The sequence below is a fragment of the Pseudochaenichthys georgianus genome, unplaced genomic scaffold, assembly GCF_902827115.2.
Source record: "Pseudochaenichthys georgianus unplaced genomic scaffold, fPseGeo1.2 scaffold_508_arrow_ctg1, whole genome shotgun sequence".
Lineage (NCBI taxonomy): Eukaryota > Metazoa > Chordata > Actinopteri > Perciformes > Channichthyidae > Pseudochaenichthys > Pseudochaenichthys georgianus.
The window spans coordinates 184,748-198,440 of record NW_027263069.1 but is presented as its reverse complement, the minus strand read 5'-3'; the positions used below and the strand labels follow the sequence as shown (position 1 = coordinate 198,440).

Below are 13,693 nucleotides of genomic sequence, written 5' to 3'. Positions count from 1 at the left end.
GACACATGAGAATACACACCCGAGTTAAACCATTCAGCTGCTCAGTCTGTGAGAGAGCTTTTGCACTGAGAGGACCTCTACAACGACACATGAAAAACCACACAGGAGAGAAACCATTCATCTGCTCAGTCTGTGAGAGAGCTTTTGCACTGAGAGGACCTCTACAACGACACATGAAAAACCACACAGGAGAGAAACCATTCAGCTGCTCAGTATGTGAGAACTCTTTTGGACGGAGTGGAAATTTAAAGGAACACATGAAAATCCATACAGGAGAGAAACCATTCAACTGCTCACTCTGTGAGAAATCTTTTAAACGGAGAGGAGTTCTGAAGCGCCACATGAGAATCCATACAGGAGAGAAACCATTCAGCTGCTCAGTCTGTGAGAACTCTTTTACACACAGTGGAACTTTACAGGACCACTTGCGAATCCATACAGGAGAGAAACCATTCAGCTGCTTAGTCTGTGATAAATCTTTTAAACGGAGAGGATATTTAAAGACACACATGAGAATGCATACAGGAGAGAAACCATTCAGATGCAGTATTTGTGACAAAAGATTCACGCAGAGATATCAGGTCAAAATCCATAAGTGTGTTGGTCGTCAGTCCTCACAGCTTCATCAAACTCAAACTGAGGAGATCAGAGAGGCAGAGCCTCCAGCCAGCAGCTCAGCTGAACACATGGAAACAGAAGTTGATGGAGAGGAATGTGGAGGACCAGAACCAGCCAGGAACTCATATCCAGATAGACAATTACAACCAGACACTGAGGACAACCCTGAAGACTCTCCAGAACCTGACACTGAAGACAGTTATTATTATTAGGTTTAAACTCTTTGAGTTGGTCCCAGTAAGTGTGTATAATGTGATACCTCTAAATGTGATAAAACATCATTGCTCTATGTCAAGTCTGAATGTGCATTAAAACAAATATTAAGCACAGAAACAAGGCAAGGCAAGTTTATTTATATAGCACCTTTCAGCACCAGGCAATTCAAGGTGCTTTACAAAAATGAAAGACATTCAGATAAAAGCATTTAAAAACAGTAAAATATACTAAAAGAAACATTACAACTAAAAATGAAAGACATTAAGAATACATGGAAAAAGTTACAGTGCAGTCTAAGATATGAATAGTTCAATTAAAAGCAGCGAGAAAAATAAAAATCTTCAGCCTGGATTTAAAAGTAGTCAAGAGTTTCAGCGGACCTGCAGGTTTCTGGGAGTTTGTTCCAGATATTTGGAGCATAATAACTGAACGCTGCTTCTCCATGTTTAGTTCTGACTCTGGGGACAGAAAGCTGACCAGTCTCTGAAGACCTGAGAGATCTGGATGGTTCATAATTTAGCAGGAGGTCAGAAATGTAATTTGGGCCTAAACCATTCAGTGCTTTATAAACCAGCAGCAGTATTTTGAAATCTATTCTTTGACACACAGGAAGCCAGTGTAAAGACTTCAGAACAGGATGTGTGATCCACTTTCTTAGTGTTAGTGAGGACTCGAGCAGCGGCGTTCTGAATCAGCTGCAGCTTCCTAATAGATTTGTTAGTGAGGCCTGTGAAGACACCATTGCAGTAGTCGACAAAAAAAAAAGTAACCAACACTTATGGCGACACTGACAGAGAACCAGAACCAGCCAAGAACATGACTTTATAATTAAAAAAAATATTATGCCTGAAAGACAGTCTGAAGAGACGTGAGAGAAACCATTTGGTTGCTCAGTTTGTGACATAAAAAACAAAGTGACAAGAAAAAGCAACGGCTGATTTGTTATCGTTTAGTTGATATCACTAGCTAATGTGAGTTTACATTTCATCGTGATGCTTTTTGAAGAATCGTTGTTAACCTGTTAAGCCCTGAGCCTGTTCGTCAGGTTTCAGGCTCGAAAATTACATTCCCTGAACAAATGACCATATCTTCACTTCTAAAAGGGGTACATTAATAATCTTTTTTCTCAAAGTAATGATACACCTGTGAGTTGGATGTAGAGAGTGAGAATCAATTTAGATGTTTTTATTTTAAAGTATATTTAGATTGAACATAGTAAAAAAAAATGTAAATTATAGTGTCTGTTCAAAAAAAAGAAATTACTTATATGAAAACCACCCTTGAATGATGGGATAGTATATTAAAAGCTTTAGGAGTCCAAACTATAACACATAAGTACCCTGTATCAAGATTGATGCAAAACAACGTGAAATTTGACAACACTTCTGGGGTCACTTTGGTTGATTTTCCATATCTCTGGGCCCCATCGTTCGATTTTGGTGATTGACACCTCTTTGTAACCGTTAGAGCCAGTACAATCGGGCCGACATTACTCTCTGTATTTGTATGCTTTAGTTTAGTAGATATCTACAAACAACAAAGAGTCGATATTTTCTAAAACCATTTAGTGCTTCACATAATAAAATACACAACTGATATAGCCTGATATATATTATATGCTTTAGGAGCTGTAGGTGTGTGTTGTAGAGTGTGTAGGTGCAGTGTGTGTATGTGTATGTGTGTGTGTAGAAGGGGGACAGACTAGTCTCAGTTGGTTTGGTGTCCTCTGCTTACTTTTAATACTTGTAGATACAACTTTTGGCCCGTAAATTCATTTCTTCATTGTAGCGACCAGAGAGAGGGGAAGTTCCTAGAATCCATATACCCATTGGTGAATGAGTGCTGCACAGCCAGAATGCCCCGGAATCGGAAGCTGCGATACATTCTGGTTGCTATCATTAGCAGCTAATATAAATTCTCTGATTTTTACATAAAAATTGAATTATGGATTATCAATAATTTTTAGATTTTTTGATGTTGAGGTGACGTGCAACAACATTAACCTTTCTGTTGGTCGCTTGTTCGCAGACCCTTCACGTGATGGCAGAGCGAACAGGTACAGGCAGGGCCCATAATGATAGCCCTACAGTTTAAATCTACTACCCACACATGAACATATGGAATGGGTTACTATTTAAAAAAATAAATGTATTTAGGAACCTATCCATGTGATTTTTAGTGGGGGTAGACCTCAAGTCCTCTAGGGGGTCCAGGGTCATGCCCCCCCGGTAAGATTTTATTTTTTATTTTCGAGTTAAATGCATCAATCTGGTGCATTTTGAGGGGAAATAAAGAGACTAGATCTATGGAAACACCTATATTAAACAGAACTGTATACATTTCAATAATCATAAATCATGGCCATAACCAATAACATACCATTTCCAATATGAAAAAAACACTGAAACTTGTTTATTTATTTTTGGTTCATTTATAGTTGTGAGTGTGTCTGTGCTCCTGAATCAGCCTCTCCTGTCTCCTCCTCTCTCCCTCTCCCACCCCCTCTCCCCCTCTCCCCCTCTCCCCCTCTCCCTCTCCCTCCTCTCCCCTGCTCCTCTTTGAGGCAGCAGCAAAGACTAGTTTTCTCTCAACAAGTTTTAAAAGTGTATCTTACCTTTTTTCACCCAGTTAACTTTTTATTTATTTATTCATGCATATTTTACTAATCACATTACATTTCATTTAGCTGACGCTTTTATCCAAAGCGACTTATAATGACCGATTACAGGGACATTCTCCCTGGAGTAACTAAGGGCTAGTGCCTTACTCAAGGGCACACTAGTGGTGGTGTTCCTGGGGGATTTGAACTCACAGCCTTCCGATCTTCAGCCCACCTCACTATCCATTAGACCAATCACTACCCTCTCAAATGGAAATATGTGTTTACATAAATGGTGACCACACCGTTTGAGACCCACTGAGAACTTAGACTAAGTTAACTATCTAAAGAGTCCTTTACCTCACCTGAGCTGAGGTTATCCAGAGCTTGAATGACACACAGAGACCAATCAAGGGCTTTGATTTATGATCTGTATGACAGTGGCCATGTCGGCAGGCCACATCATGTGGACAGCCAGTCACCCTGTGTGAGGCAGGCCACTTAACAGGCCAGAAGGAGGCGGGATCAGAGCGAGGGATCATTGTCCACAAGTTAATCGATCGCAGATGGCGTCGTGGTCACGGACGAATAAAAAAAAAATGTATAAAAAAAAACTAAATGGGCCGTTAATATACCTGGGCGGCAGAGTTGGGTGTAACGCGTTACTTTGTAACGCGTTACTGTAATAATATTACTTTGTCGGTAACGGAGTAGTGTAACGCGATACTTTTATAATCCAGTAGTCACACTACAGTTACTAACATTGCCCCGACACGCGTACTTCGTTACTTTCTAAAATCAGTCATAATCAAACCTCAACAAACACCTGCAAAGAACACATGCTAGGTGAAGCTAACGCACATAGCTGTTGTTTATTTATATCACACACACACACACACACACACACACACACACACACACACACACACACGTAGTTCTTCTTCTCTGTTTTCCGGTTGTTGCTTGTTTTGAATGACGAATACACACTACCGCCGCCTGCTGGTAAGGAGAGTTATTGCCACTCACGCATGCGCAGTTCGTACGTGCTCGGCTGAAGTCTGGCTCCAGTGCAACACATGGCCAACACGCAGGAGAACACGCTGACGCAACAGCGTGAGCAGAGATAGACTGTGCAAAATATACAGATAGCAGGAGACAGAGGACAGCCACGGTCAGATAGCAGGAGACAGAGGACAGCCACGGTCAGATAGCAGGAGACAGAGGACAGCCATGGTCAGATATCAGGAGACAGAGGACAGCCACGGTCAGATAGCAGGAGACAGAGGACAGCCATGGTCAGATAGGAAAACATTCAGGAGCTATCTGGATCAGTCTTATGCGACAATGGAAACTGAACTAAAGAGAACATTTGAAACTTTAGCAGTCTGCGTGATCTGCCTGTAGGGAGGGGCGGGCCGGCCCTGCGAGTAAAGTAACGAATTACTTTATGTAGATAGTAACGAAGTAGTGTAATATATTACTTTTTTTTAGTAACGACCCCATCTCTGCTGGGCGGCCCGTCTAAGTATAGTCTATGTGTGGGAAGCCCTGGTGAAACCCCCTCTACCGGGGGCTCTCGGGCTTAACAGGTTAATAAAGTGAACTCCTTTTGAAAAGGAAGGACTCGCTGTGTTAAAACTTCTTCCTGCTGTGTCCCACAATCTGTTCAGCTGGGATCCGGCTCTGACCCACATTGCTGTTGGCGGCCCGCACTGCAGCTCCTGGTGCACCACCACTTATTGCTATTTAGCTAATAAACGTTAGCTATTGTTTAACCCCCTGTGGTCAGACAGTGCGGGGAATTATAAAAAGATTGTTGTTGTGTTTTTTTTAAGCAGACCCGGCAGCAGCTCCAAACAACTGTGACAACTTAACAGTTCATTTAAAAGCTTAACAACTGTTTATTTTGTCAGTAAAGTTTGATTAAGCGGGCGAGGCTATGCAATAGTGATGTTACGTATTGTGCCGAGGCTTCGGAGCGTGTGTCGAGTAATCCCCGAAGCTTTTTGTGAAGCATGTATCGAGGCTTGTATCGTTTTGGGCCAGTGACGTCATCGATGACAAACGAAGCCTCGCTGCCTGTCGATACCACGTGACTGCTTCACGAAGCGATTCAGATCGGTTGAACCGCTGAACCACAACGCTCATAATACCCATGGATGTATAATAAGAACCATATTACCCCTCCTGTACCCGGGCCCGGTGACACGATGGAATCAAGAGAGCTCAGACCCTCACTCATATAGAGGTCGGAACATGTCATAAGTATAAATAGATACAAGCATAAATAAATGTAGGAATAAAAACATGAATAAATACAGGAATAAATATGTTGCAGTGTTTTCAAAGAGATTCAGTGTGTGTGCTGCGGCTCAGCTGGAAAGCTGTTGACTCACGACCGCAGGGTTCCTGGTTCAATGACTGAACAATACGTATTTTTTGTTGTTTATAAAAGCTACAGCTAAATGAGATGATGTAGTTAATAAATGTATTCTTTGATATGGTTTAACCTTTCTCCGGCTACAACATGGTTAAGTTTATGAATATTATTAAGGAATACAAATCCCTCTTTGCAATGTTTACCAGCCTCCTTAGGCTTTTCAATCACAATCATTCAACTGGAATAAAAACAATATTGTTAACATGAAAATATGATTTAATGTTCGTTGTTTAGAGGTATTCTAAGGCTTTACTCATTGGGAACTCGGTATGAGAAAGAGCAGACTGTTGAGATGTCCAATCTGCCTGTTTTACACACTTTGACCAACAGGGGGGTTTGTGTTCAGATGAAGCCTCGTGAGATGAACCCTTTTGCGAACCAATTGTCTGGAAAGCTTCAAAGCTTCATAAGGCTTCATCTCGCCATCACTACTATGCAAAGTAATAGCAATTACATTTAAACAGGAAGTACCAAGACATGTGGAAGTCTGCTTGAAATTATTTCTTTATTAATCACCTAGTTTTGCCGTTGATTTCCATCCAGTGCTTTTGTATAATTATCAATGTATTTAATATCAGTTATTATAGTATTATATGTCAAATAAACACATGTTATGATAACATAAAGGATCACCCTTCCTCCTCAGTCCACTGGAAGTATTTATTTGTATTTATTTAACAATATTTGCTCTTTGTTCTTATGAATAATTATGAGTTACTTTTTCTAAATATGCCAAAATAAAGGTAGTACTAACCCATTTCACACATCTATATTATGTGTTATGATTGTATGTTAATCTGTCAGTGAATCATTATTTAAATTAGTAGACGCTACATCAGATACCCCTCTCTGCAGCTGGAGGTGTGTTTGTCCCTGTGCTATCAGAAGATTCCTCTCTGCAGCTGGAGGTGTGTTTGTTTCTGTTTCTGAGCAGTCAGAAGGTGCTCTGCAGCAGGCAGTGGCAGCCGCAGCCGGCCGGACATTCGTCCTGCCGCCTGAACCAGTCCATCATGTGACTCGTGTGTCCTCCATGTCCGCAGCTCAGGCAGAAGTTTGAGGATCCGCGGACGGCGACGTGGCAGATGGCACACTGGAAGGTGAGACGTTTACAGACAGCGCAATGAGTCCCAAGTGCCTGACTGCTGCAGTGACAGCAGTACACACCGAATTCTGCACAGAGAGAACACACACACTCTGGGTATTGTAGAATACTGATTATTTAAACATTACAAATCACACGGCTTAGCTGAATACTCAATGCTGATTGGTCTGATTCGGACATTTCAGAGGTTGCTAATACTCGATAACACACCGCTGTTAAGCAAAAATAATGACCGTTGATGAGGAGGAACAAGGGAACAGCAGAAAAAGACAAAGGAAGTAAACTATAAAGGGAACAGCAGAAGAAAACAGACAGGGGCCGTGTCTCATTTCAGGGGTTGTATCCTTCGGGGTACGCAGCCTACACGGTCCACGGAGGACCCAGCCCACGTAGACCGGATAGGCTGAACCGAGCGGCCTACGAAATGAGACGGTCTAGCCTACGGAGGGCTTCGTATTTACGTCACGTGATACGCGCTGTTCGGTTGCGCCAACCCAGTCTCATAAAAAAACGTGTAATAACTACGTTGGTCCACAACGTAGGATGTAGTATTTCTACGAAAACGCCTCTGAAATTGTAAAATGCCTACGTTTTTTTTCACCATTCATTCCAATGGCTGGCGTCTATGTCACGTGATCTTCACATTTCTCCCTGCAGAAAATAAAAACATAGCCGACATTCGTTTTATTCTCGGTGGAAAATGCCTATTTTAAGGTTAGTTTGGCAATTAAAATGCCTTTTGATGTAATTTGATGCGTGAAATATGAGTTGTTATTTCAGATTATGTGTGCAGTGGATGTACATGATATTTAGTTTGCTAGTTATTACGAAGATTACTTCAAGAAATTGTGTCTATACAACGTTTTCATTGTTACCAAGGTGGTTGCTAGGGACGCTGCTATCTATATTATTATTTCTGTTATGTTGGGTAAAATGGTGTTATCTTTATTGCTACCCCCTTCCCCGTCAATGTATAGTGTTGGTCCACAGTGCAAACGTATTAGTTTAACAAAATCCGCATCTAAAATGGTGGCATAGTGTGGTGCCGAGAGATGGGAGTCGGAGGCGGGGTATCGAAGGTACAAGCTAGACTTTTATTTAGCATCTCAAAACACATGTAAACAACTTCATGCCCGGGAAGCGAAGACCGGCGGAGACAGGAAGTCCGGCTCACTAAAATGTCCGTGCAGAACAATACCCTAACCCATAGATCCGTGGGTGAATAATGTCAATCACCACAATAGATACGTTATTTTCCCCTGTGCAATTCTCCATTTACTCAACAATAACACATAATTATCCTTGTTTGATTAATAAACACAAGTTGGAGTCCGTCAGGACCGAGGGTCGGAGCAGCTAATTTGCTTTACAGAATATTACACCCGGAAGTAAGTATTCTCTCCGCTTCGCTTGACAAACCCCGTGATAGTCCTCAAGCTCTGTGATTGGAGAGTGTGCAGAGCGTCGAGCAGCACTTGAAATGGGATGGAACCACGGTAGACTGTCCAAAACTGGATTTGAACGGGTCCACCGTGTGTCCCCCCTCCCCCACCCCGTCCCCAGAACTACACATGCTGGCTATTGTGTTCTCTATCTATGGCACGTCTCTACTGGGAGTTGTAGTTTTAAAAGACGTTTTCATATTTCCCATAATATGAAGTTGCCAGTATTAAACTGTGTACATCCCTGGAGGTTTAGGGGACAGGAAACACTCACATTTAAAACATATAATTAATAAATGGGTGAAAATTGCTTGTGCCAATAATGGGCAGCATTAATATATATACACACATGCCAGCTAAGGTCAGAAGAGCTTTATTTAACAGCTGGTCTTATGTCTGTGACCCCTCCTGTTGTTCATTGATGAGCCTGAAACATGCACTTGTCAAGGTTCAGAGGCACATTGTGCAAATATGGCAGTAGCCATCGATCATATTAAGATAAGATATACTTTATTGATCCCAAGTTGGAAACATTTGCGTTACATCAGCATGTGTAACAGTTGTAAATATGCAGTGGTGTTTATTTGTAAATCATTTAGTATAATCACACAAATTCTGTGTTTTATATTTAATAATTCTGTGTTCTTTATTTATTGATTGTTCAATACCTGACAAGGCCGGAGATGAAGAACTTGGGTCACAGGTTCCTCAACAGTGCATCACAAGACATCTTTCAATATGTGTACCTCCAACATTAAACTGTCCTATTCTGCACATTTCTTATTCTATCTACATACATCTTATAAGAGTATAATACATATGTATAATATCAGTTAAAATAAGTGCTTCAACATAGTTAACATTGCTGGAGGTATGCACAAATATTGATAGATGTCTTGTAATGCACTGTTGAGGAACCTGCGACCCAAGTTTTTCATTCATTGCAGAACTACACCATAGTTGTGTAGGCCTATATGATATGTCAATAAACCTTAGAAAATCTTGAAAGGGATGTGCAAAATAGTCATTATATACAGTCTTTAATTAACTATTAGTAGAGAATAACAAGTAATGAACATACTTTATAGGGATCCTATTAATATCTAATAATAACAATAATGAAATTCAATAGCATGCTTTAACCACTAGGTGTCCCTTTATATCAGCTGTGCACCTTTATGGTGTAAATACAGCCTATCTACCAATTGGATCAAATATAAAAGTCCGCCGAATTAGTGTTGATACTGCAAGGAGACGCATTGTGTGAAAATAAATGAAGATGTTGTTTAATTGTTGATATATTTATGATCCACGTCACATTTCCAGTGTTGGCGGCAGTTCCTCATGTTTGTCTAGAGGTCTTCTCATCAGGGCTCTATAAATACAGAACTACGGCAGATATGTAATATTTAATGCAGCCGAACCGTGTATTCCAATGCAGTTATGTGATGACTTTCAAAGAGAAAAGCAAGTACACTCGGAATAAAGTGTTTTCGGTCTGTTTCCGGTATTTGTTAATGACGATGTGCTGTGAGATGTGAGAGTGGAATTGCACAGGGGAAAATAACGTTTCTGCACAATTTTAGATGCGGATTTTGTTAAACTAATACGTTTGCGCTGTGGACCAACACTATACTTTGACGGGGAAGGGGGTAGCAATAAAGATAACACCATTAAACAGTTACACAACATAACAGAAATAATATCGATAGCAGCGTCCCTAGCAACCACCTTGGTAACAATGAAAACGTTGTATAGACACCATCATGTACATCCACTGCACACATAATCTGAAATAACAACTCATATTTCTCGCATCAAATGACATCAAAACGCATTTTAATGGCCAAAGTAACTTTAAATAGGCATTTTACACCGAGAATAAAACGAAGTTCGGCCATGGTTTTTTTTTCTGCAGGGAGAAATGTGAAGATCACGTGACATAGACGCCAGCCATTGGAATGAATGGTGAAAAAAACGTAGGGATCTTACAATTTCAGAGGCGTTTTCGTAGAAATACTACGTCCTACGTTGTGGACCAACGTAGTTATTACACGTTTTTTTTTGTGAGACTGGGTTGGTTGCGCTGCTCCAGCAGCCTGCTAGCAAATTCTAACTCAGCTGAAAAGGATCCAGAAACTTCACTTTTACATTTTACATTTTTTTGGAGATCACCGTCGGCGATTAATTAAAGAGGACCATGGCCAGGTAAATACGATGAAGCTGTTCCTTTAGCCCCCAGTAATGTTACATTAGTAAGTTAACAAGTAAATTATATATAGCTGATGTAATTTAATCATATTATTTTATATTTAAAATAAGTCTTAATTTTTCTGTACTAATAAAACAATGTATTTTTAAATGAACAAAAGCATGTTGTATAGATTGATTGTCAACAATATTAGTGTTCTAATCTTAATAGCTGTGATTATAACAGTTTATATTCTCCTTCTTCCCCTAAACCTGCCCAGATGATGTCCCACTGACCCCAGGTCAGCACCTCCAGGTCCAGCAGCACCGTGACGGCTCTGCTGAAACACACAATTAAACATTTTCTATGACCTTTTTTTGTATTAATCAAATGAAACAGAAGACAGTTTAATGACCTAGAGATACCCTATTATTCCACTGCTTATGTACACATATTGTAAATAATGGTTAAAACCTCAGTAAATTAAATAAACAATGTGTTTAACAATTACAATTTAATATTGTATTTTCATCTTATCCCAAAGTAGAGGTAAGAATATATCCATCCTCTCTCAGCAGCTTCATGTCTTCTATTATTATAACTTTCATCACTGAGACAGAGGAGATCGATCATGTTATTTAACATCACCAGCAGCAACACACATATCAGCAGAAGTGTGTTTATGGAGTTGTTTATTTGTATTATATGTGCAGCAAGTATAGAAGCAGCTGTTTGGGGAATCAGACAGACTCAAGCTATAATCGTTAAATATCTATTAAAAGAAAGGACACATACAAAATCAAATTCTGAAAGAAAGACACAAGTCTGTAGGACGGCAGTAAGCAGAGGTCTGGGTGGAGGATGCTCCTGATCGCCGCTTTGCTTTCTCCAGCACCACGGGGGTCCAGGTGGATGGAGCTCTGTCCTGATGATCCGCTGGGGTTAGGGGTCCTTCTCCAGCACCTCGGGGGTCCAGGCGGATGCAGCTCTGTCCTGATGATCCGCTGGGGTTAGGGGTCCTTCTCCAGCACCTCGGGGGGTCCAGGTGGATAGTGATGATCCGCTCTGCACTTTTCAGATTAGGGGTCCTTCTCCAGCAGATCCATTTCTCCAGAATTTTCCTAATTACAGAGAAAAACAAGAGAAAAATAAAAAAGTGAATTAATCATATTAGACACAGGGTTGCAGAAGTATTATTGCAAAATGTAACTAAGCATTTCAGACAAACAATCCTTAAGGCAGTGGTTCCCAAACGGTGTGCCGCGGCACACTGGTGTGCCGTGAGGCAAGTCCGGGTGTGCCGTGGGATTTTGTGACAACCATACCTTATTATTGCAATATACAACTACACAAAAATAAAAAAAAATTAATTTACTATATCAGTACTTTGTAGGTTTATATGTACGTAATCTGCGCGACTTGCGCGTCCACATCTCCACGTGCAGTGCTGCATAAACATGGCTGAGTCAGCGATAACTCTCGAGGGGTGGAGGTATGCCCATTATTTTGAGTTCATCCGAAGAATAGACAGGAATGTGACGGTGAGGTGCAAACTGTGTCCAGGCCAGAAGCTGTTATCCACTGCTGTAAACACCACGTCAGACCTCAACAAGCACCTGCAAAGAACACATGCTAAGGTGGAGCTACCGCACACGCTATTTGTTGTTTGTTTATATTACAGTCTGTTCTTCTTCTCTGTCTTCCGGTTGTTGCCTGTTTTGAATGACGAATACACACTACCGCCACCTGCTGGTAAGGAGAGTTATTGCCACTCACGCATGCGCAGTTCGTACGTGCTCGGCTGAAGTCTTTGCGGTGTCTGGTTCCAGTGCAACACATGGCCAACACGCAGGAGAACACGCCGACGCAACAGAGTGAGCAGAGATAGACTGCGCAAAATATACAGATAGCAGGAGACAGAGGACAGCCACGGTCAGATAGCAGGAGACAGAGGACAGCCACGGTCAGATAGCAGGAGACAGAGGACAGCCACGGTCAGATAGGAGAACATTCAGGATCTGGATCAGTCTTATGCGACAATGGAAACTGAACTAAAGAGAACATTTGAAACTTTAGCAGTCTGCGTGATCTGCTTGCAGGGAGGGGCGGGCCGGCCCTGCGAGTAAAGTAACGAGTAAAGTAACGAGTTACTTTATGTAGAGAGTAACGAAGTAGTGTAATATATTACTTTTTTTACTTTTTTAAAGTAATATGTAATATGTAATATATTACTTTTTTTTTAGTAACGACCCCATCTCTGCTGAAATGTTACATTTATAATTTGTAGTTCAGGACCATGGACAATGCAGCTTCCTTGCATTGACAGTTCTCTGTGCTGAATTTCCTTTGTCTCATTTTTAATGTTGTGACCTGTCTGGTTTAAATGAGTGTGTTGCTGCTTTGATGAAGCCTAATTTGATAACGTTTCAAATTAATTTCTGAAATATTTCGTTAATAAATATTTCATGAGTAATATAGTTGTCTTTGTCACATTTTATTTGGCATTAGTAAATAATTATGCACATTTACAGATATTTTACATGATATCAGTGATAACACGTGTTATAAGGGCTATTTTGCACAATAGGTGTGCCTTGAGATTTTTACTTGTCCTTTGGTGTGCCTTGGGCACAAAAAGTTTGGGAACCACTGCCTTAAGGGATCATTTAAAATGATGTGCTGTTCTGGTTTTTAAAAACTAAAGAGATGAAATGACAGTCACACGTGCATCCCTTTGACAGCACAAACTAACATCAAGCTAAAGGCTGCTGTCTATTTGTGATTGTCTTATTATTATGGGATCAGGATAAATTAAATACACTTTAACCTAAATAAAAGATGATCAAATCTGGTGGAAATATTGAAAATAGGCTTTTCTTTTGCTCTACCTCAAAGCAGCATGAGCTGAATACAAAGGGTGTAATGTTGTCCCAAAGTTTAATAAACAGTAAAACATTGGAACATGTCAGAGAAATAAATAAAGCTAACAGCAGCTACACGTCAGGGTAGCGTTTTATAAATCCCACCGTCCTGTAGGCGATATCGGTCTAAATGTTTTCACTGTGGTCTATTTATGTAATATAAA

At 40.6% G+C, this 13,693-nt stretch overlaps 1 protein-coding gene across 1 annotated transcript; it reads left to right on the top strand.

Moving 5' to 3' along the window:
- Positions 1-5: 5 nt before the first annotated feature.
- On the top strand, positions 6-907 carry LOC139433483 (gastrula zinc finger protein XlCGF57.1-like). The gene has a single exon (XM_071202515.1). The coding sequence runs from the start codon at positions 6-8 to the stop codon at positions 828-830; it is 825 nt and encodes a 274-aa protein (XP_071058616.1). The 3' UTR covers positions 831-907.
- The last annotated feature ends 12,786 nt before the right edge of the window (positions 908-13,693 follow it).

Excerpts from the sequence above, each read along its gene's own strand:
- LOC139433483 (XM_071202515.1), top strand. The coding sequence starts at position 6 with ATGAGAATACACACCCGAGTTAAACCATTCAGCTGCTCAGTCTGTGAG.